Source organism: Cryptomeria japonica, chromosome 7 (assembly GCF_030272615.1).
Source record: "Cryptomeria japonica chromosome 7, Sugi_1.0, whole genome shotgun sequence".
Classification (NCBI taxonomy): Eukaryota; Viridiplantae; Streptophyta; class Pinopsida; order Cupressales; family Cupressaceae; genus Cryptomeria; species Cryptomeria japonica.
Genome location: NC_081411.1, coordinates 596,191,988 through 596,217,872, shown reverse-complemented (window position 1 = coordinate 596,217,872; position 25,885 = coordinate 596,191,988). Strand labels below are relative to the sequence as shown.

Sequence of the window (25,885 nt, the reverse complement as noted above, 5' to 3'; positions counted from 1 at the left end):
CTAAGTCACAAGGTTCGAGTTCGAGTTCGTGTTCGGCATCAATAAAATCCGGATGAAGTTTGGCAAGGGCAAAAAGTTTGAAAAAAAAATCGTGATTAAATTCGCTTTATATAAATTTGTACAAAATTATCAAATACAGGGACCAGTTCATATATATATATATAATAAAATAACATCTACTATATATAAATAATAATAAAGAATTAAAGATAATATATACCATTTAAAATAATAGTATCTAAATATATTAAAACACAATATAAATAAATAATATTAAAACACTACAAATAAATAATCTTAATAACATATTAAAGATAACAAAGTTATAAAATAGTGATACACGGCTCGACAATTATTATTTGATGAATAGATAAACCGTAGAACACTCTGTTTTCTCCAGGCACAACACTGGGAATCCTTTGTTCGATGGCACAATACTGGTCAATCCTTTGCTTGACAGCACAACACATGAATTCTTTGCTTGAGGGGTCATTTGTCTATGGGTAGTCCTTCCCGCCCGTTTGAGAGATGGGAAAACATGACTAGCACAAAAAAGAAAGCGGAAAAAAAACCAATACACAAAAAACCCTAAAAACATTTCTTTTAAAAGACAACACTATATGCCTGTACGAATATTAGCCAAATTTAAACAAATTTTGAAAGTCGCCGAATTTTGAACCTCATGGCCAAAATTCGGCGAACCCTGTGACTGAGACTGTCGCTATTGTCTCATCAATCCTTGACTAGTGATAGTTAGATGTCACATCTATTTAGTCAAGACCACCTTTATCTCGATTATACTGAATTAACTTACATCCTCAACAGGAGAGATTGTGAGTTTACTCATGACCTCTTGGAAATGCCATTTCAATAAATCATGCATCCAAGTGGCCTATATATTGTGTCACTCCTTGTAATTTTCTCCATTATATTGAATACAAAATCTTTATTATCTAATATGGATTTGTTTTTAGCTCAGAGAAATTATATTCATAGGCAAATCTGCTGTATTTATAACAAACTCTAGCAAGGATCCACCTACAACAATAGCAAGGATCAATTGGCTTAGTGAGACCCTTTAGCCTTAGTAATCCTAAAAACTGCAACATGAAGCCAAATATCTAGATGATCTATTGGCCAAGCCTCCACTTATATAGAAACTTATTGTTTGCAAGGCACTTCAAACAATTACAGTAGAAAAATACGAGGTCAAACAAGTTATTGAAAATGCACGAAATGAAAAGAATTCCTACCAGATCTTCATCAACTTTAATAATGGTATGAAAATATGCCATATATAATAAATTATAAAATGGGCAAAGAAATTTATAATATCACCTGAAGAACCTGCAGAAGAGCATACTCACGAGCACTTCCTGAACTTCCAGAGTAACTACAACATCGCATTCTTATATGAGTACATAGAAAAATTATAGAAACATATAAATAATTTTTTTGAAGTAAATTAAATTAACTTGTATTTCCCATCTAGCACTTAATCTGAAACAAAATCAGATGCACATGCAACTTCAAATATCACCCTTCAAGGAATAAAAACATTATGCAGTTTGGTTTTATAAGCCACAACTCACTCTCTAGTCTTCCTTGCAAGGCCAACAAAAGATAGCTCTTTCATCCAATGTGCAATAAGCGTTTTTGGAGCCACAATCAAAGCACGTTTAATAATATTTGAGGAAAATAGCCCCAGCAGAAATGCAGACACCTGCAACAAAAAAAGCATTTATCAATGCACCTAATGAAAGAAAAACGAGACTAGCTTCAAAATATTTCAAAAAAAAAAAGCTTCAAAATTGAAACGATAACAATTTTGAAAAAGCAAACAGATTCAATTCAAGGCTATATTCACAATACAAGAATTGAAACATCAAAATAGATCAATATAATAATAAATAAAATAATCTTAACAAGCAAATATAGTAATCGAACATTCAGATGTTAAAGACTTGCACCTTTTCTTGTGAAACATTCAAATGTTAAAGACTTGCACCTTGCCTCATATATCAATGAAAGGGAACAAAAATTACAAGAGCAGGCATTAGACTTACTTTTTGTTTTACAAAAATGCTAAAAAAAAAAAAAAAAAAACTAATGACTAATGTTCATCAATTTGCTATTTTGTCATTTTTTTCACATAATGCATGCTGCTTGAAAATTAAGATTTACGTCGTTCTGAAGAATGACTTTTATCTCAATTTGCCACCTTTCCTTGTTAAAAATTAATATATAAAATATCTTAAGAAAATAAGGCAACATACTTTGGATCATGGCAACGATCAGGAAGGAAAATTACAAGGTTGGTCATTAGACTTATCTTTTGTTTTAAAAGAAGTGAAACAAAAATACTACTAAATAATATTCATCAATTAGCTACATTGTCAATTTCTTCACATAATGTTTGTTGCTTGAAAATAAATAGTTACATATGTTCAGATAAATGGTTTTTATCTGAGCATGCTAACTTCCTTTATTAAAAACTAAAATATAAAATATTATGGTAATAAGGCATCATATTTTAGATTATGAAAAATCCATAACAAATTTAGAATTCAATATTCCAAAAAGTTGGACAAGATTTATAAGCCACAAAGAATAAGTATTTCCTTAAGACTTTGGTATTTACTAAGCCATTTATGAGTTTCAAAAGAGTCTAAAGAAAAGTTAAAAAGTTCATGTTTGAAAAAATTGCTAACAGATTATTATTCTACAAAACACCATAGCAACATGATTTGACATTAAACCCAGATAACTACACATTCAAAATCAATTGAGATCAAAAAATGTGTCAACAAACTTGTATGAAACAAGATAAATCAGTTAAACGCAACAAAATGTAATGCCATATTAAGTCTTGTGTTTCCAAATCAATTCCAAGCAGACTCTTATAGAACCTCCAAAAAAAAATCAAAAGCCACATACTTACTCTGACGTGCAGACTATAATGGGACCCCTACATAGGAACTACTCGGTGGTGCTAGTGGGTGTGGCACTATTGCTACTGCCTCTAGCTCTAATGAACCAAGGGACGTTTTTAATAGTCAATGCAAAGCAATTTGATGATTTATTCATACAATTGACCATTGATGCATCTTGAACAAATGATATAACTTATATTTAATATATGGTTCCACGGATTTTCCTGACGGGGGGGGGCACGAGGACCAAGGGCCTAAATTTGGGGACAGTAGTAGAGCAGTAGTGTGCTTGGGGGAGGGGGGGTGCTGATATACAAATTGAGGTGAATTGAAATCCTTAAGGCAAAACCTGAAATATGCAATCTATGTGAGTGCCCCATGAGAGGCAAACTAGTTTTCATTAACTTAAAGGTTGCAATCAGTATGTAATGGCATGTGCCATATAGCAAGCGACCTGATGGCATCCCCGGTGAAGGTGGCAGTGCTATGAGAGGACATTTCCCCAACTGCCCAAATCTTGGAAACGTCCCAGTACAAGGTACACAAGGTTTTTTTTGGGGGGGTGTGCCCCCGTGGAACAATGATTTAATATAACCTAAGTTACCAGTTCTTCCCTTTTTGGCCTAGGTCTGAATCCTAGTTCAGCTCGAGTTCAACCTGGGTTCCACCCGGGTCCTTCCCAGGTGGCCAGGACCCACAAGGAACCCAGCCACCTAGGAAGAACCCGGGTGGAACCCAGGTCGAACCCAAAAAACAGGGCCCACGAGTCAAAAAAAAATTAAAAATAGTAAAAAAAGACTTTTTAAAATAGTTTTTTAATAATAAAACCCTAATTTGCCCCTTTATGATGCATTTTATGCATCAAAACATTCATTCAACTCATTCTATTTGCATTTTTGAAGATTTTTTCTCTGCAGCCAAGTTTCTTAGTTTTTGCATCTTTCTTCGAAGGTGGAGACTATGAAGATGTGAGACATGCATAAAAGGTGTAAGAATCACTGGAGAAGGAAGATTTAGCCATCAAAGGTGAGTGAATCTGAATTTTTTACAAGTTTTCAAGAATTTTTCAAGTATTTTCAAATTTTTTAAATTTTTTTTTAAGTTTTTTTAAAATTTTTTAAATAAGTCTTGTATATTTTTTTACACTTTGTATGCATAGTATGGGGTTATAATGCCGAAATTTTATCAATTTTTTTCAATAATGTTGTGTTTTCTCTTTTTATTTTAGGTGCATTATTCATATAATCATACATAATGGCTAAAACTGGAAGTGCAAGTGCAAGCTCTAGTTTAATTGCCCATACCAAAACTGAAAATAACCCCTTTAAAATTGATCAAGATTCACCACTTTGGCATTATACAACAATGATCAAGCAAGTGTCTGGTGGTGGGGGTTTTGTTTGGAAGTGTAACCACTGTGGCACTAAGTATACCAGCTCATACTATCGAGTGAAAGGCCACCTTTGTTTCATCCCCGGGCATGGAATAAAATTTTGTAAGGGATCAAATGGCAAGGGGCTGTCAAAAGCTCTAGTTTTATAATATATTAGAGAACAAGAGGAAGCTGATAGGAGAAGTGGCAAAGCAAAGACTAATCATCCTCTTGTCCAGTCAAGCTCGAAGACTACGAGGCCGTCTAGTAGTATTGGCTCCACAAGACCAGCCGGTTCGCATCCTTTCATGCCAAAACCACCAGTTGCTCCACTAGAGAATCAAAATGTTGTGGCTTCACGGAAAAGAGGCCCATTGGATACTGCCTTCAAAAATGAAATGAGAGAGATTGCAGATCAGAGCATTGGGCGTTGCCTTTATGGCAATGGGCTTCCTTTCAACCTTGTTAGATCACCTTACTTTTGGGACATGGTACATACCCTTTGCAACACACCTTCAAATTATGTTTGTCCAAGGTATGAAAAGGTGACAACCACCTTATTGGCAAAGGAGAAAGCATCCGTAGAGTCACAGTTGAAAGTCATCAAAGATACATGGCCGGAAACAAGTTTGACCATTGTTTCTGATGGATGGAAAGATTGTAAAAATAGGCCATTGATCAATGTTACAGCAGTGTGCCCTAGAGGGACAATGTTTTTGAAAGCGGTGGATTGTGAGAGACAAGTGAAAGATGCAAGTTTCATTGCCAATATCCTCATAGAATGCATTGACATGGTGGGGCCTCAAAATGTTGTCCAAGTCATAACGGACAATGCTAAAAATTGTAGGGCAGCAGGGACTATAGTGGAGGCTACATACAGTCACATCTTTTGGACACCATGTGCAGTCCACTCACTCAATTTAATCATGCAAAAGATTGGCACACAAATTGATTGGGTGAAAAAACTGTACGAGGGCGAGGAGATTCAAATGTTTGTGACTAATCATCATATGTCACAAGCCATTTTTAGGACCTTCTCCAAGTTGGAGTTGTTGAAGGTAATTACTAATTTAAATTTTATTTTTTAATTTTTTAATTTTTATTTTTTATAATTGATATATGTTGTGTATTTTTTTATGTCATGTTAGGTAGCTGAAACACAATTTGCATCTCACACGCTCGTCTTAAGACGACTTGTGAAGGTGCAAGAGGCCTTGAGTTCTATGGTCATCAACGGATTGTGGAGTGTATGGAAGCAGACCCACACAGAAAGAGCTCTAAAAGTAAGAGCATTGATCCTTGATGAGAAATGGTAGGATAATGTGGAATATGTTTTGAATTTCACTGAGCCCATCATGAGCATGGTATGTTGATACTGATTGCCCATGTTTGGGTGAGATTTATGATGGCATGGATTGCATGGTGGAGAAAATAAGAGAAGTAATAAAAAGAAAAGTAAATGACCCAACGGAAACATTTTTCAAAGTTGTGCAGAATATTATTGTTGACCGTTGGAACAAGATGACCAATCCCTTACATCTCTTAGCATTTGCTTTGACACCAAAATTTTATAGTGCAGAGATGCTTGCAACACCAAGGAGGGTACCACCATATAGAGATGTAGAGGTTGCTTCTGGCTATAGAGCAGCCTTTAAAAAGATATATCAAGATGAGGAGACAAGAAATGTTGTCATGAAGGAGTTTGGCCAATTTGAATCCACAAAAAATCATGATGTTGTAGCTCTCAATGCTAGATATGGGATGGATGCTGATGAGTGGTGGTATGTACATGGTCAAGGCTCCATTTGCTTGCAGCCTCTTACAATTAAACTTCTCTCCCAAGTATGTATCTTTTTATTTTTATAGTTTTCCAATTCCATTTGATGCTATCATATTTTTATTTTATAATTTATAAATTTCTAATTATGTTTTAACTTTTAACAAGTTGCAAGTTCTTCTTCAGTTGAACGGAATTGGAGTACATACTCCTTCATCCACTCAATCACAAGTAATTGTTTGGGTGCAACACTGCAAAGAGAGTTGTGGATTTGGTCTACGTACACTCCAACCTTCATTTATTGTCACATAAGGACCCTGAATATAATGTGGGTGCAACAAGGAATTGGGATCTAGCCCCTGAGTGTGCTGATTTAGATGCTACAGTTGCACAACTTGCCCAAGTCTCTATAGATGAGGCAGCTATGGAACTTGAGAGAGACATGACTAGTGGGAGTGGCATTCCATTCGATAGTGGTTCAATTGATGTTGGATTTGAACCACTTGATGACCTTAGGCTTGGGTTGGATGGTTCAGATGAAGATGAATATGGAATTTAAATCCCATAGATGGCTTGTAATTTGAATTTTTATTGTGTCATGACATATTCACATTTTGAAACTTGAAACTTGAATATTATCTTTTTTGCAAATTATGAATATGATGTTAGACTTTAGTTATTAGTTTACTGATTACATTTGCGATATATGAATATTTATTGGCATTGGCAATTATGGATTTATCATTTATGTATGGAAAGTCACATTGTATATTTTATTTTTGTATGGATTGTATATATTGAACATATATATAATGTGTGTATATATATATATATATATATATATATAGATATATATATATGTGTGTGTGTGTGTGTGTGTGTGTGTACGGACGAACCCATACCTGTACCCAAGAAGAAAAAAAATTGCCGAATCTGCAAATCCGAACCCGAACCGGTAACTTAGAATATAATAGTGTTATTTGAAATCATCAATAATGTAGCATTTTGTTAGTTTGTATAATTTTATGGGTGATTACGCATGTAATATTGATATAATGGTTAATTTTCTTTATATTTCTTACAACTTTTGACATAGTCGATATATTAAGAACAAATGTTCCTGAGACAAACCAAAGCTCACGTCCAAAGAAATTGGCACTTATCATGCCTATTTCCAGGTAACTTAGAATAAAGTCAAAGAATACCAAAAACAACACATTTTTGTCTATTGTTTTGAACTATTCAACCTCCTCACTTGCATATACGATTAATTCCTCAAACACAAGAATCATCACACCCAAACAAGGATTCCTGAAAAATATTAAAATTCAATGAATTTGGATCTTCATAGTTTTCACTAGTTGTTTGCTATAATTTTGGAGGTCTTTATAGAGAAAAAATAGGCTTTAATTTTGTTGAATTTCCTCAACATGCAGCATGAACAATTTACACCAAAAAATATTGATCCATCACAATTTCCGACTATGAGACTCATTGGTTCAGGCTTGCCCATCTACTGATTGATGAAAGAACAGCATATAGTGTAGATGGCACTCATGGCCCTAAGATCGTTTGAATATGCACAGACTTGTGGGTATGTATTTTGGGAAGCTAAGTGATGGATGTAGTTTTTATGGATTCATTCACAAAATTGAAGGACCTATGTAAATTTTTATGCTTGAGATTTTAATGCAAAGGGAGCTACCCCCACTAATAGCAACTTATCTATCAAAAAGAAAAAATTACACAAAGGATTATTTTGTTGAATGCAAAAATGAAATCTACCCAATCTTCTTGTTGTTGTATGTAGCTAGGTCAGAGCCCTTCTAGGGCCGACCTAGCACACCTAGCGTACTTGTTGCCCTATCGGCCTTAGAAGACAAAAAATGCTTTGGGCCCTAAGTGGGCGGACTATGTAACTTGTATTTAACCTAGACCTATTCTTCTTGGCAGGAAAATTGTCAAGGCCGACGCAAGGGAAATTAGAATGTATGATCACCTATATATTCGAGTTGTTTAAGAGCATTCAACACACACATTCAGCAAACTTCTCCATCAAACATAAGATCTTCGGTGAATCACTTCTGATCATCAGCAAACTATCTCTGATTACAAGCAGCGAATTACTCCAGCAGAGATTAGCAAATTATCTCCTCTGATTAGGCGAATCATCTAGAGGTTTTGAATCTGCTTGAGGACTGGCGAATGTACATAGCAAATTGAGTCTTTAGTCAAGCGAACATTATCCAAGATCTGCGAACTAGTTCTTGTCTGAACGAACTTCATTCTGGGACAGCATACTCCATTCTCAGTGGTTCTGATCTGATCTTCAAGGCAGATTGACATATATCAGATAAGTTATGTATTGTGCCCTAGCTGGGTGAAGATGTATTAAACTACTGTGAATAACCTAATCAGATCTGTATTTATTGTTGCTGGGTTTTTCCTCCAAGAGGGAGGTTTTCCCAAGGTATCACTGTGTTATGCGTCTCTCTTGTGTTTTCTGTTATTTACTGTCAATCTGATTGCTAAGATTAACATAAAATCAACACTTCTAGCTTTTAGTATAGTGAAAACTTTGCATAGGTAGTGAATCCTACTTAAAATATCATCTGCACATCTAAATACTAAAGAAAGTGGCTATGGATTAGTTCATCCATGTAGACTTATAACTATCAAGAAAAAGATTAACTACACAAGTTGAGCTTAATAAGGTATTTAATGAATCCCAAGATGCTCTATATGAATCTTACTACAAAAGCCCTTGAAGTCAAATGAAGCGGGTGGCATATTAGATGGAAAAAATGATGAGAAGAATAAATAGTTTAAAATCAAGCCCGTGAGGAAATTAATGACTATAATGGCCCCTTTTAAAAATTAAATCAAGATAAACCCAAAACATCCATAATAAAATATCATAAAAAAATTATAAGAAAGAGAGCCTCATGTAAAATTAAAATTGTTACATCCCCCTTTTCAATAATGGTTTTATATTGGATAATGGCAAAATTTCCTTGAGCCCTAATGCCTTGTTGAAGTATCGAAGTTGCTTGGACTCTAATAGCTTTGGTACTTTGTGTTATAATCGCTATGCTTGTATAAAAGAAATGGTCTCAATCTAACTTCTGGACCTGGGATATTTAAGTTAGAAATTGTGTTACCACTATTTCCTTTGTGATTAGTTTTTTTTGGCTTTAGTCTACGTCTCAAGGACCAACTCCAATATCACCCCTCCTAAGGCATCGAAGTTGGGTCTACTCTAATACCTTCCCTCTTGGGGTATCGAAGTTGGACCAACTTTGATGCTACCTCTCTCAAGGTATCCTAGTTTAACAAACTCTAGTACCATCCATCTCAAGGCATCAGATTTTGGCCAACTTTAATACCCCGAGGATTTGAGCCAACTTTGTTATTGTCTCAAGATGTTAGAGTTGGGAGGACTACACTACACTCTCGAAGTGACAAAAGGGGATGAAGCCAATACCTTGTTGAGCTATCCAAGGTCAAAGATATGAGTGACTTCCTACATAGGAATCAAGATAAAGGATAAAATAAATAGTTAAAGAGTGTTTGAAAAAAGTGTGACCAATGGATTCATACAAATAATTCCCTCATTCCATCCTTGTATGTGTTTGCAAGAGCACGCAATCATAAGTTAAAACTCAATCATCGTCATAGTGAGATTCCACTCTCTCATGGTTCGTTCATGGGGGTTTGTCTTGTTATTGGTAAGGATTTTGCATGTGCCACCTTGCTTGGGCAAGGATGATGTTGTCTTGTGTGTGTGTGTGTGTCATTGTGCTTGACATAACACTTGTTGCACGTTAGTGTCCAATGCACCATGTCATTGCCTTATCTTCATTGTCAATGTTGTTCTTTCAAAAAAATTGGTTTGCTTGGCTAATGCCCTAGGTGTTTGACTTGGGCCATTACAATGTGCATTCAAGAGAATCTTATGCTTGAATTTCATTAGGACAAAAATCTTATTTTGGATGAAACCTTTTAAATGCCTATTCACTCTTGGACAGAAGATGCTTTAGAAGTTGTCAATAATCCTCTTGGCCAATACTTTAATTTTATGGAAATGCAAATTATCTCCACTCATCTATATGGATTTACAATGAGAAATACTTCATTCCAGTTTTCCCTCAAGATATTAAAACATTTAATATAGATTATGTTTTTATACACCAATGTGCTTCATACAGCCTTAGTGGGCCTAATGATGAAGGCTTGTGCATTCCATAAAGGAGGCAAAATTTGAATCTGATGAGGGTCCAAAGTATGTACACCGAATATAAGCCGTACATAAGGAAATCAGAAACAAACAAAAAAACAATCCCCTTTGTGGGAGAGATTCATACACCAAATTGGTGCCTCACTTGGTGGTGATTTAATATCATCCTTTAGCTTTCTTTGATAGCTTAAAATGAAGAAAACAAAACTACAATCATGTAGCCCCATTGCTATCTTAACAGTTAAAAAACACAGAACAAAAGTACAAAAAACATGCAGCAAAACAAAGCATTAGATGGAACCAATCTGCTGTTATTGGTCACTTTTTGATAAAGAAAAGAAGCAATTCCAAAATCGGAAACCAAAAAATAACAAACAAAAACTTTATTTGTCTTCTTAAAAGAGATTTAAATTTATGATTAGCAAGCTTCTGGTAGAAAACTGTGTACATGTTTTCGAATTTTCATATCAACATTTCAGTTCACACTTTGTGCTCCTTCATCAGGATAAGTTTTTTGTATCAACACTTTGAACCACCTTTTGGGATCCTTTAAAAAAAATTTACAGAGTTTTCTACCCAAAGCCTACTGATTCATTGCAATGGACTATTGAAATATCATATCTTTGGTAAATATGCAATCATTCTGATGAAGGATCACATAGTTGATCCAAAAAATTAATTCGAAAACTTGCACCCAAATTCTACCAGAAGTTTGCTAATTCGTTGCAATGAACCACGAAAATATCATATCTTTAATAAATATGTAATTGTCCTAATGAAGGACCATAAAGTGAAATCCAAAAAAATTGCACAGTTTTCCAACAAAAACTTAGTAATTCATTGTAGTGTACTGGGAGAATATTATATCTCAGACAAATATGTGATTCTTCTGGTTCGGTTAGTGTAATGCCTTCCATGACTTCTTCTGCTTTTGTGTCTATTGGACTTATGCTTGACTCTATGTGTGTGATATACTATTCGGTGTGTGTGTGGACATACTCATTTGATCTATGATGGTGAAATATTCATGATGACTCTATATTTCTGGACTTGATGATGATGTTGATGATTTATGCATATGAAGACATATTGATGATATTAGGGTTTATTGCTTATGATTTTTTAATAACTCTAACATGAAGATGATGTATAATGATTATAATGGATCACAATGTACTAACATGTGTTTCAAGTGATCTTATTGGAGAACTGATTATGATTTCTAACATTCTTATGTATATATCATGATTCAGTATATATATATATATATGTTGTGCAGGTGCTTTGTGTTTTGGTTGATGCAAGTTCAAGGCATCGACTCCTCCTAGCTTCACAGGTCTAAATGTGCCTATATAATCCTCGATGGCAGTTTACATGGAGATAACATCAAGGGCCATCTGACCTAGCCCTAGCAATCATTCTGAATTAGGGCAATTATCTTGGTCTTGAGTCTACCTTCTCGGGTTGTCATGGAGGTAACATCCGATTACCCATTGTCAAGGGTTGTAGCTTGTGTGATTTTGGTGGATTTATGATAGTTATATTTATTGTTATTTATGATATATTTTATTAAGTGATATTTTATGTTATTTATGTTATTATTTTAGGTGATATTTATACATTAAGTGATGTAAATATATTTATGATTATTATTTATTTAATTATATTTATCTATATATGTGAGCACTATTACAAGTGTAAGTACTTTTATGTTTGTAGGGAATAAAGTAATTAAATAAATATAAATATCTATTTGGGGAGCTAATTATATGGTGGATTAAATTAATAAGTTATTTATTAAATAATCCATCCTTGTTATTGTATTTGGTTATTTTGTTGGTTTTGGTGGTTGATTTTCCGTACATGTTTTGGGAAGCAATTTATTGTTTGATTTGGGGAATTTCGGGGATTCCTTCCTACAACTTTTGAACGTAAGTTTGTGGAGATCTTTGAGGGTGAATTCTTGGATTCTATTTTGGCTTGGAATTGGAGATTGATTTGCTTGGAATTGATTTGAGTTGCTGTTGGAATTCGCTGCTGTTCTGAGAGGTGTTGCCTAGAGTATTTTGGTGTGCAGGCTTCTTCATTTCCCTTGATTTTTGAATTTGGGGTAGGGATCTGCTTTCTTCTTGTGTTTATTTGAATTTCTTGTTCTGAAATGGCAATGTGGTGTTTTTTATATCATTCGTATCAATCTGGAATGTGTTTTCATTGCTGGTCTGAAATTGATAAGTTTTGGTTGGAATTGCTCTTGTTTTCAATGATTAAAGTAGGGTTTATTGCACAAATTGCTTTCTTGATTTCTGTGTATGGGCTTTGGGAATGATTTGATTGACTTTCTGAGAGGTGATTAGGCACCCCTCAAATGGGTCTTGCTCTGATTTTGCCTCCTGAGACGTCTCATTGCCCAATTGGATATCAAAGCAAGTGTGCAGTTTTGGGCTGTGTTGTGACGTTTTCACACATCGCCCCATTGCAAATGGGGACCCATGTTTTTTGCTTTTTAGGGTTTGTTTTCTAGGTCCTTTAGGGTTTTGTTAGCTGGCCTTTGCATTTTGAGTGTTGTCGGGGAGATCAATTGGATAGCAGGTCCTGCTTGAGTGATGTCTTGATCCTGAAATTTGGCTAAGTCTGAAAGTCCTGATCCTGAATTTGACTAAGTCTGGAAACTGAAAGACCTCAAAAAACTAGATTTTGCAATATAACTCCTAGAGGTCTGAAACCACTCTCAAACATCCTGAAAGTATATATGGAATATAACTTAAAGTATAAGAATGTTATATTCCATTAAAATTGTCCTGATAGAGAGTTCGAAAAGTCAAATTTCGCTCCTGTCCTTCACTGAGGATCCAGAGCGAATTTCGCTCCTGTCCCTCCCAGGAGGACCAAGGCGAAGCGCTCCTGTCCCTCACCAAGGGTCCAGAGCGAAAATGCTTAGTTGAGCCATTCCTGACCTTGTTTGGACGAATTGAGACATCAAAGGCATAGTGAAGGGCAAAATGAGCATGATAGAGCATCCAGACTTGATCAAAAGCAATGAAATGATGGAGTTTTGTCTAGAAGGGTAATTTCGCTCCTGTCCCTCACTGAAGGACCAGAGCGATTTTCTTTATATGCACAATTTTAGACCTTTTTTGGACATTAACTTTTATTCATAGCATGAAGCAGGATGATATCTTCCCTAGCAAAGACATTTCATGGTGAAAAGTGAAGCATTTGGGCCTGGAGGGCAAAAATCGCTCCTGTCCCTCACTGAAGGACCGGAGCTTGAAATCCAAAATTTCCTTGTCCTTGAAAGATTTGAACGATTTGACGACTTGAGGAGAACCAAGGAAGTGCTTTTTACCAGTTGAACATAATTTGAAGGCACAAACATGAGGAAAAATAGACCAAAATGCAAAATCGCTCCTGTCCCTTAGTCAAGGACCAGGGCGAAATCCATTGTAGCTCCCGTCCCTCTCCCAGGGACCAGAGCGAAATTCTTCATAAGGTAAAATTCAGGCAAAAGCAAGCAAGTTTTAAGTTTGAAGGCCAGAAAGGAGGGTGAAACTAGACCGTTGAAGATAAATTTGGAAGTTGGCAAAGTGTAGTTGAGCTTGAAAGTACAAATTCGCTCCTGTCCCTCAAGCAGCGACCAGAGCGAAATCTTCATGAAAGCTTAGATTTTGAATGTTGATCACGTTTCAAGTGTCCAAAGGGGACCAAGGGACTTCATTTTACACAATGAAAGCAATGGCAAGTTGATGAAAGCAAGCATGAGCCCAGGACATTGAAGTTCGCTCCTGTCCCTCAGTCAAGGACCAGGGCGATATCCACCATATTTGCCAATTCATTCAAAATTCATGCCAAGTCAAGATTGTACATGGTTGCACAGGGTCTAAGGCGTCTTAAGATGATGATATGCAAAGGTTTCAAACGTCAAAAGACTATCAATTTGAACAAGGAAGCTATATCGCTCCTGTTCCTCATCAAGGGACCAGGGCGATTTTCATTAAATCATTCGTTTTCCTTCAAGATCACGTCAAAGTCAAGGTTCGCAAGATCAAGGATATCATTTGCAAGGTGATGAACAAGGAGTAAAGCTTGAGCGATAGCAAATGTTGGCCAGAGCATGAAGTTCGCTCCTGTCCCTCACCAAGGGACCAGGGCGATATCCACCTTAGAGGGCATTCATCCACCAAATCAAGACGATCAAGCTCAAGTTTTTTGGCAAACATGCCAGTCTCAACGTGAGGATGGAGGTTTTGAACATAAAAGGCAAGAGAATCAAGACTAAACATCAAAATTCGCTCCTGTCCCTTAGTCAGGGACCAGAGCAATAGGTTTGTGTCCTTACCTCTTCCAAATTTGGCGCTAAAACATTCTTTAGATTTTATTAAATGCTAGGAAAAAATCGATAAATTTGAAATCCAATTAAAGTTAGCATTTAACATTAGCGCATGGGTCTTTATTAATTAATTTTTTGCCTTTTAAAAATCGAGTTTATTTAAAATTATAGGCATTAAATTAATTAATTATAAATAAAATGGGGCGCTTGATTTAAAATTTGTTTCATTTTACAAAGGTCAGCCTTTAAGTTTATTTTAAATTTGCCTTATTCACCAAAGTCGGCCTAGGGTCAATGTGAAGGTGAGCGCCTATAAAGGGAGGTGTTTATTTCATTTTCAAATCATCATTTTATCCTCTTTCATATGCGATTTTAGAGAAGAAAAGGTGCGAAATTATCATCAAAGAGGAGTGCGTGTTTGTTTCAAGTAAGGCGAATTTGTTATCTTCAAGACATTGAAGACTCCTCCCCCAAGGTGGCGAATTGCTAAAGTGGACGTTCGCTAGAGGAGGATCACATTGAAAGCTTCAAATTTCGATTTTGCCTAGGCGAATTTCCTTATTTTGCATCTTTTTAGAGTTAGTTCTCAAGTGAGGTATGGCAATGAGATCCCTTGTTTTGATTTTGAGTTTTGATCGTCATTGCTCCAAATTTTGAATTTTGAAATTTTCAATTCCAGTAGCTCAATCGTTTTTAGGAAATGATAACTCAAAGACTTATCATGAAGTTTCCTAAAATTAATCTTTAATCTAATCTATGTTATGCATTGCAATATCTATTACTAATTTTGAAATGTTGTGTAGGTACCAAGATGGTGACTCTCAAGGAAAATCAAGCCAGATCAAGGACGGTCTCCTCAAAGGACGATCAAGCAAGGACAAGGGCGGCCTCTTCCAATCCAGCGTTCCAAGGCGAGGTACATCATCATCCTGCAAATCAAGGACACAAGAAGTCAAAGCAAAGGGTTCGTTGAAGAAGCAGATAGTTCCAGAAGAATTAATTAAAGCTAGCTTCTCAACAACATCAAGTTGAATATCTACCAAGTTCCAAGTGTCAAATGAGGTGGCATCCTAGTCATCGCTCATCCAGTCGGACTGGTCCACCTCAACAATGTCCAGGTTCAATGTACCTAACTCATGGAAGGTGGCACAAACTCCGGTGTACCTACCCCGGCTATCCATTGGTCGAATTTTCTAGAGGGGACATGTGTCCAAGCAATACAATTTTATCATTGGTTGAGCATTAAATGTTATGTAATGGTTGTAACAAACCCTAATTAGGGTTTTCATTGTAAAATCTTGGCCATTGATCTCGAATGGATCTAAGCCATTGAATTGTATTGAGGGCACTATATAAGCCCTGGCATTTCATTTTGTAAAGGCTAATTAGAAATAATGAGAGAGAGTTGTAAATAATAGAAAGCAGTTAGTAGATAGAGAGTAGTTAGAAATTGATAGAATAGTAATTAGAGTAAAATAGGAGGACAAGGCAAGAAATTGTTGCCATTGATTGTAAACAAACTCCATTTTCATTGAAGTAATGGTGAAGTGTGTCGTTTCTTGCAATTTGCATGGTTTCTTGTTGAGTCTTCAATCCTAGATGGTAGATGATTAGATGAATGGAGGAAATGCGATTGATTAATGGTGGAATTCGTATATCCATACTACTAGCAGTTTGTTGATTGCAGACTTGCCTTGTGTAGTCAACTGGAATCATTCAGCTTAAGCTCAATTTCAATTTGTCGCTTCTTCATTGATATGCATCAACTTGATGGTGTCTATGCCTGTAGTGATGATTTGAACATCATAAAGCTTCCCTTAGAAGATCGCACTAGCCTTGTGGAGATGGTCCATTGATGTCAAAACAAGACCTAGTTAGAGTTTCATCAAAAATCAAATCATTGCTCCTACATTCTTAGTATTAAGATTAGATCTTCTCTTCGCCCTCATCCTTTTTCCATTTTTTCAAATCTAAGCCAGTAAGAGCCTGTGTTCCAGCAAAGCAGATCGGAAGTTCAATCATCAGATGTAAGTCCCCTTGTGATTCCAGCAAATCACATCATACCACTGGAGTTTATCCACACGTAGAGACCCTACTAACCAGAACATTGGAGTCATCCTAACTGATCCTTCATGCGAATCTTCAGCAGTTAGAGACTTTATTCAAGAGAGGATAAGATGCCTTTGGGTATTTTATTCTGTGTATGATTGTGTACAAAATACACGTCAACAGGCTGCAAGTGCACAATTCTAGGCTCCACGTGCACAGTTCTTGGTTGCAAATGTGCAATTATGGGCTGCAAGTACACAAGAAATAGGCACAATTGCACAGCACATTAGATCAAATGTGCAACATTTCTATCTGGTCTTGTTTGGTTCCCAAGTCGCCCCAGAGGCTCAATTAGGTCCTGTACTTTGTCAATCTTGTGTTTTTGGATCTAATTGATCTAATTTGAGAGGATATGGTGATCATATGCTCTTTCCTATGTCTTGTTGTGGAAGAAATCAATTAATTTTGCATTCATATGTTGTTTCAAGGCTGACCCCTTAATGTTAAGTGTTAGTTTTTGGTAATCAGATTAGCAGAAATTAGCAGAAAATAAGAATGCAAGGTAAAGTAAGCACATAACAGCATAACACACAAGAACACAGCAATACCCAGGGAAAACCTCCCTCTTAGAGGTAAAAAAACCCAGCAAGAATAACTCAGATCTGATTACTAATAGGCGCAGAACCAGATTACAATTTAACCCTTCTAGGGCATACATCAACTATAGCAAAACTTATCTGAATCTGGAAGACAGAGTGTATATGCAGGTCACTGTCAATCTGAGACAGAATTCGGCAGCCTTGACGTACTTCACAAGCCCTTGAACAAATTCGAAGATGGTATTCGCTCAACCTTGAGGATGATCGCCCAGCTTGAGAACTCCAATTCGCTACCTTAGACGAATTTGCCAGTGCAGATAATTCGCTCGTGTTATCTCTTGTGATCCTTGGTTACATTGCTTATATATGATATAATGCTTATCATTATCCCTTGGTCAGCCTTGCATATTTTGGCGCCAAAATATAATTTGAATTCACAAGTTACATATGGGTCAGGACCCATATACAAGATACATATCAATGAGTCTTACAAGTTACAAGTTAAATCAATCGCCCAAATAGGGCCTGCCCCAATTTGAGTTAACATACAAAGTAAGCTGCCAAAATGCTAAGGCCAACAGGCCAATTAACATTTAGGTGTACTAGGTCGGCCCAACCAAGGGATCCATGGAAATTCCCTTGAATGGGTAGATCAACAATTTTTCCTCGAGGATATGACATTAATCCTCTCATACCTACTAATTGGTGAACCTGAGATGTACTTCCTCTAGCTCCTGAAAAGGACATCATATGTACTGGATTAAGAGGATCAGTCATCCTAAAATTCGGATTCATTTCTCGTCTCAAATATTTACTGGTAGCAAGGGATCCGACCTAGCTATAAATCAACATTAAGGTCTTGTGAAAGTCCTAATTCTGAGTATTTGTTCAATCTTTTGAAAATGGATTCATGGATGTCCAATATGAGATGTATATGCTTTAGTGCTTTATGATTCCTTAAATTAGGGTATGGGTAACTAGATGCATTAAGAGAGAGTGGCTCCCAATGGGGGTCAAGACCCTAAAGAGACTGCCAAGTAACTCATTGGAGAGTTTCTTAATCAAGTGATAACCTAATTAATGAATTGGGGTAGGTAAAACACATTAAAAAGATACTATGGTGCCCCGTCCATGGCCTTAGTGCTTGTATAGACTAAGGATGGGGGTGGGAAGGCAAGGCTATCTGAGGGGCATTGATCTAGCATAATTGAATCCCCTTGTCTTCACAAAAGGACTATTTGGTTCCGCATGAACTATCTCTTGAGGCTATACGATGACACTCTTTCTTTCTTGTACTCTAGTATCCTATCTTGTTTGGTTGTAAGTGGAAGCCTCTAGTGGATCCTTGTCATTGTATGTGCTTTATACTTGTGTATACCTTATGTTTCCTTAGATGTTGGTGTTGTGCTTGAGAGTAGACCTTGTTTCCCTTCCTTGTTTTCTTGTGTGTTTGGGGCCTTGTGTCTATCTCCGGAGCATGATGGAGTGGACCTGAGGGTTCCACATGGTCGGGTGGTTGTTGTCAACCTCTATTGGGGGCCGGTGACTTGTTCGTGTGGGTTTGGGAAAGATCATGTCTTCTTCATCCTAGTACCTTTTCATTTAAGTTGCAAGTTATTCAATAATTGTAATCAGTATATATGTTATGTATCATTGAGAAGCATTGTAATTGTATTGTTATTGATTCTTGAACACTCCATAAGTAGGTTGATGTAATTTAGATTGATTTAATTAATACTCAATATAATAATAGAAAGTGTTTAGATAGATTGGTGTTGGTATCGACTACTCATGTGATTGTATGTCCTATCCTATTTCATGTTAAAGGTTATCGTAGGAACATTTGGTTTGGTGCTTAAAATGAACATAATTGTAGATATAGATGTTCTTTATGTTATGTAATGTTATAATTGTTTCATTAATAATTTATGTATTCCCTTTTATATTTAGATGTGTTGCATAGTAGCAATGTTAGGGAACCCATAGAGGGCATGGTTCTATAATGTATGTTATCTTCCGCTTGTGCATCATAATATATATTTGTATGACGTGTTAAATAATATAATATATTATGTTTTAAAAAAAAAATTATTGCTATCTTATTTTAGTCTGTTAGTCCTCCGGGGTTCCTTCGTGGGGCATTAAAGTTAGTTAATAAGTTAACAATTGATGAACTACAAAGGATTTTATCATCAAGGCTCAAAATCTGGAGTAACTCCTCAAAGACATGAAACTCTCACAATTCCTCCAATAGAAGAGAAAGAGATCCAATACATAAAATTGAAGACAACCATGAGTTGAAGAAAATTGAACATAGAGAAATCCAGCAAAATAAAATTTCAGCCTGTGGAAATTTGAAAAACCTAACAAGCCACTTAAGGAACAAGAAGCAAGTAAATTGGACAACAGTGCAAACTCATAAGGTCAAGGAAATATACAGTGAACATTATTCCAAGCGGCTTTTTTTCCATTGAAGATATTCAAATTTGTTACTTCCTCTAGTAGTTGGTGCCTTTAAACTATTTGTTCGCTATGTTTCTAGATTCATAGACCTTCATGTTTCTGCTTCTTCTTTGTTTTGACCTTGGGAAATACTGTACATTATCCAGTTATTGTTTGGTCTTGCTGATTTTGTTCCTTTGAACTTGTAATTAAGGAATAGATGCCATGGATTCAAGTCCCAAGGGAGGGTAGGTTATGTACACCCAGTGTCAGAGTATCACTGTTACATACAATGCCCCTTATAGGTGGTCTTGCATGACATAAAGTTTAAACCACCCTGCAAGGCACCAAACATTGTTGACCTTAAAATGGATCATACCTCACCTAACATTCTAAGTTCCCTGTTAAGACTTTTGTAACTTTCTCACTTTTGAATAAAATATTCAGATGAAAAACATATGGAGCCAAGAATCTAAATCCCTATTCGTAAATGTCAATTGAAAGTACTTTAAAAAAATGGCAAATATTTGTAGTTTTTACTCGATGCATACAATACCATTACAAAGGCTCAACATAAGGATGAAACTCCTCAAACAGTTCAACAAGGGAGGGTGGTGGCAGAAAAACAGATCTACTGACAACAATCTGGAGAAAAGCATAGGAGTTGGAACAAGTAGAAGTGTTGAACAGCAAGCTTTGAATGTCTCTTCCCTCTTCTAAACAAGTCATAAAAGGATGAAAAAAAATTAAGGGGGGAAATTCGTAAAACAGGAGAGAAATTCTATTGTGATATTGTTGTCACTAATGGTATATCACTCAAACAAGGCCACACAAAAGATCAATTTCAAGTAAGTACAGCACTTGTAATTGCAATTAATATAACGAAATATTGATGAGTGCTAAACATTTGAACTTATGCACAAATAAATAAGCAAAGTTCAACATTCTTTAGTTAAAAATGCAATTTTACCATACTCCTAGAGCAAAACAATCATTACACCAATTCAGAACAGATAAGAGATTAATCAAATCAGAAAGCATCCTAAACATATTAAAAGTTATATTGCTAATGTATACATGGTATATTACTTTGCATATGCATTTCATCCTTTTGACAGTTGAAGAAGAAATTAAACCTTGATATACATAAGAGAGTTATAGTCGAATATATAATTAAACAAACTAGGAGCCATATTGCAATACAAATGAAGACAAAGAATACCTGCATTGTTTTTCCCAAACCCATGTCATCACCTAGAATGCCTCCTCTACATTTACAGTGAAGATCCCAAAACCACTTGATTCCTTCACGTTGATGTGCATACAAGTGTTTTGCAATTTTCCCATTGAGTGTGTAAGTTTTATTATCATCAGTGAAGACAATAGCATCTTCTGCTGCTGCTGAAGAAGTGTCTTCCTTGTCACTAGCATTTATTTCATATGCATCTTGCTCATTATTGCCCTTCACAAGAGATGCACGACTATTTGCTCTGACCTTCACAGACTTTGCAGATTCTAGTAAATCGTTATCATTCTCGGAACACACAGGATCAGGCTCCGAAGCAGAAGAAGAGACTTCTACTGCTGTACAAACTTGAGACATATTTTTATTTTGTTCAACTACCTTTGAAGGCATGACTTTGGCATTATTTGCACAAAAGATACCATGCATATGATCCGTTTTAGTGTTTAACAGCTTAGGAGCATCTTCTTGATCCCCAAAACCAGCACCAATAAAGAATGATGTATCTCTAGTTGATTCAGCATAATTCTCTTCACCATCGTCACCCTTATGAGACAATGAAGACAATGCCGATTGTGCACTCTCAAAATCTGGAGCATCAGAGCTGTGAACGGGGCTTTTGGCTTCATCCTTTGTGTCCTTGCCACTACATGCAGACTCCTCATCCTGCCAACCCTTTGACTCATTTTTTTCGTCCTCAACCTCATATTCATCATCACCATTGCACTCATCAACTGAACTATCACTGAGAGAGTTAAATGTATCACTAATACTGGCCCTACATTCTACATTAAACTTTTCTTTACCAATATCTGCTGTATTGAAGGACTCGCAATTCTTGATGTTCAGAGAATGAAGCTTTGAACTTATTTCATTCACACTGATCTTTCTTTCATTTTTGCTCTTGGAAGATACATTATTGGCCATTGGATGACTGTATAACCCATGGTATTCCTCATCGCATGCTTTAAAATAATTCTCACCACTACCTTCCTCTGCTTGGGACCCATCAGACGGTAGACTATGGGAGCTTGAAGTAACAGTATTAGCAGAAACCTTACACAGCCTCCGTCTTCCAGTAATTCTGACCTTATCCAAGCCCTTTTCTGCCCATCCAGATTATTCAAAAAACCAATTAGTATACAAATGCCAGCGGAAAGCAACTCTTTCCTAATTCCTCTCCAACCACTCCCATAGCAAATCCAAATAGAAATATCCCCACAAGTTACACAGAAATAAAAAAATGGGCAAGTAAAGCAATTAGAATTAAACCAGGAAAAACAAATTTTATTAAAAAGCAGCTAATACCTCAAAGCTTCAAAAAGTAAGATTGCAATAACAACCATTAAAAGCTCCACAAAGAACTCATGGCCTTTGGCGTCCACAGGCTAAGCTTACTCAGGTACTCTTCTACTTACTTGAAATCTTATATCTAAAATACAATGGCTACCTTCAAATTTTATATATCTCAATGGTCAATGTAGCCATTCAACAAAACTGAGAACACCCCCTTTCTAAAGCTACCTGAAATTCCAGATGAGATGTATTAACCAAGTTCCAGCAGAGACACTAAAGAAGGACCTGGGTTTGCAAAAAAAGGCTAAATTGCATATCAACCAGGCTGATGAGTGACGACTTTGCATTGGAATGGGATAAATGACTACAGCAGTAGCAAAAAATGTTAATTAACTACGCAGCAATCTTTTTAGATAAGTGTTTAGTTTGGCATATATCTATTGTATAAAAGTAGACAGTCTCAGTGTAGCTTGCTCAATTTTGTATATTTGTAACTTACGTGTGACAGTCCTGTATATCTGTAGCATGCATATCTGAGCCTGTGTGGTCTCGTATAGTCCTGAGAAACTTGTTATGGTGTATATTTTGTTAAAACAGTTTATAATAAAAAAGAAAAAACTCGACATTTTAACACAATGCAAACAATGTGTTTCCTTTGTCCCAGGAAACTGCGAGGATCTAAAGGCTACAATTGCATGGAGGCTGCTAAACCGTCTAGCATCGCAAAAAGTAATAGAACCTTCAGTACAAAAAATCAATGGGATTATTTTTCGGCCCCTAAATGGAACCATGACCTGCGGATAGCTAATCCTAGAATTATGGATCCTAAAAGACACTTTTCTTATTTGAGACCCCATCATCTCACCGTGTTCTACACGAACAGAGCATCTCATACGTTTTTTCTAGTCCCTTTTCGATGCAAAGCCAAATCGAAGCAAAATTCTTTGCATTATCTGAAATTCAAAATGGCTTGTGGATAATTGTGGAATTCGAATTTGGAAAGAAAAATGCATTTAATTGTAAAACTCATTGGAAGGAGTAGAGTGAACTACGAACCCTGATTCTTCGGCGAGGTTTCTTTTGATTCACATTTGTCTGGAATGGATTTCAAATCGGAATTGATTTGAATTGGGCGAAGTTTTTGTCTCTCCGCTCGGAGGCGAGCCAACGTCTGAAGCGCTTGGGCATTCTTCTGGTTGAGGCTTTGAGGCTGCCGCCTGCTCTCTCTTTCTTCGCCTTCTTCACTTTCCCGCCCCTTCACCATTGCTTGCGTGCTCTGGTTCTACTTGGGTTACACTACAGAACAAATTCTGTCATCCACGGATTTAAACGGATTGACCAACACCAAAAATGTGCTTTCCTTTCTTATCAAGGTTCTGGTTGTTCAGTTTTCCTATATTCTGGGTATTTCACATTTTAAAATTTTGATTCCCGCTCTACCGTCCTCAGGTGCCAAACTTGCCCTAAGAGGATACAGGAGAAATTGGAATTCGATCTTCGTACTCTTTATTCACACATTTTAAATTGTATTTTAATATTTACACCGCTATGCAAGCTTGCTTCTCAAGTCTCACATATTCCGAATGATTTTGGCGGGAGGAAAACAACACTCTTCTCTTATTATGGAGTTCACGTGGAGAACGTTTATTAATGATTGGTGTTCTTGTAATGGTGAAATTTAAGGGTGCATGTCAATAAATGTAAAATGAAAAAAAAAATATTGGTTATATATTTTGTGAGATTATTTTAAATGGTTAGATTATTGAGTAAATGTATGAGTACAATTGTTGGTGGTTAAGAAAATGGTAGGATCAATTGAAACTCAGTTAATTTGAGTTTGTTTCAAGTCATTGTTAGTAAATTCTTATTGTCACTGAACAAACAATATGATCATATTTGAAGTAGCATTAGTTTAACACTTTAGAGGCTCTTTAATTCTTGTCTTAGAATTGATAAGTGAAGTGCCTTTGTGTTGTCTACTTGGGGACAATGCAAAGCGTTGAGATCTCTCTTTTTGGTCTCTACCATCTTTACCCAAAAAGGCCTTTGTTGTTCATCTTATGTGTTATTCTTCCATTGTGCTTGTAGTTCCACTACTTTCGAGGGATGAGGTCAATTTTATGCAATCATACTTGATCTATATGATTTATCATATGCGCATATTGACCCTATTTAGTGGATCCCTTATGTTCTTTATTTTTGTTATGTTCTCCATTGTCCTCGTTTTATCCTTGATTAGGGGCATATCATTGTGACAGTGTGCTTGTCTTTTGGATGCATGTATACTACCTTAAAGCAATTTCTCCCAGTAAAGCGCGCAATCACTTTAACATGTGGTCATATACTCTGCTCTTTGTTGCACTTTGTGCACATACCACAAAGTTTTGTTTGTACACTTTGATCGCACATCATGACATGTTAACTCAATATTCGAATTACTTTACAAACTAAGCCTTTTGCTTTGTAATCTTTTGCACCGATTTTTCGATTCATATTTTCTCTCTCTCAATGTGACTCATAGTAAGCATAAGCCTTACCAGCCCAACATAGTCATGGTCTCTCTTCTCTTCATGTGTTGCTCCTTTTATCTCCATATTATTGATAAGATCCTAAGTCCCCAAGGGCTTGGTGCATCTTTCCTTTTTAATACCTTTCAATGCTATTATGAACTTTGTTGAGAGTATGAGTGTATGTTCATACTCCTGCTAAAGTGGGGGTTAAATTTAGCATCATAAATTGTATCCCTATACATTTTTATCCCCACTTAGGCCTCGCTTTGGTATTTTGACATTTCGTGCTCTTGACCTTATTTGGTTATGCTCACATCGGCTTCCACTCTCAAGCTTCACTTTATCACTTGGTTTGTGGCCCTAAGTTTGGCCCTAATTGGTTGGATAGAGGTGCTCCAAGCGCCATTGTCCTAGGACACTGGCACCACAGGCACCATTGTCTTGACAAAAAGGGCCCAATTTTGGTCCCAATAATGATCACAAAATATGGGTGGGAATTCCCTTGTGGTGTTGACTTATCTCCGAATCTCAAACACATTTGATGTAGTGGGGTATAAAAGTAAGTCTTACCCCATCATTTGAACATCCATCTCCCTGAGTTCACAATTCAATTTTCTCAAGAGAAATATCTAATTCAAGCAATCAAGCAGTTTCAAGACATTAAAGGAGAGGTCAAGCATTCAAGATGGCATCCGTGATCAAGATTTTATGAAGACATCCTACATGACACCACCAACCTTGCACGAAGACTTCAAAACAAGACGTATCGAGGTATACCATTTCAATTACAATATTTCAATTATGATGTAGCCTTTGCCCTCAAAAGAAATGCTTTGTGTTTCCATTACACTTCAATTTCAATTTCAATTATAGTGTTACTTCCAAACCCGGGGTTTGAGTTAGGTAAACCCCTATTCCCAACATCTTTCTCCTCTATTTATGTGCAGGTGATGTGTTTAGGAGCTGCAAATCTGGAATCTAGTAGAGTAGATAAAGACAATTGAATACAACTTTGGCAAGTGCAAAAAGTGGAGGACAAATTCGGCCCGCATTACAATGTTCGACAAATTTCTCGCAAAACTTCTAGAGTATATTTTGAG

The 25,885-nt window shown here is 36.3% G+C and overlaps 1 protein-coding gene across 1 annotated transcript in view; it reads right to left on the bottom strand.

The window, feature by feature from the left end:
- LOC131049114 (SNF2 domain-containing protein ENL1) overlaps positions 1–23,801 on the bottom strand; it is an 84,560-nt gene extending 60,759 nt beyond the window's left edge. Inside the window, exons 1-4 of the mRNA XM_057983141.2 lie at positions 23,332–23,801; positions 20,959–22,085; positions 1,593–1,723; positions 1,339–1,393 (exon numbers count right to left, since the gene is read on the bottom strand). Coding sequence (XP_057839124.2) covers positions 1,339–1,393; positions 1,593–1,723; positions 20,959–22,085; positions 23,332–23,539 — 1,521 coding nt within the window. The 5' untranslated portion in view covers positions 23,540–23,801. The remainder of the gene's footprint in view (positions 1–1,338; positions 1,394–1,592; positions 1,724–20,958; positions 22,086–23,331) is intronic.
- Positions 23,802–25,885: the final 2,084 nt, after the last annotated feature.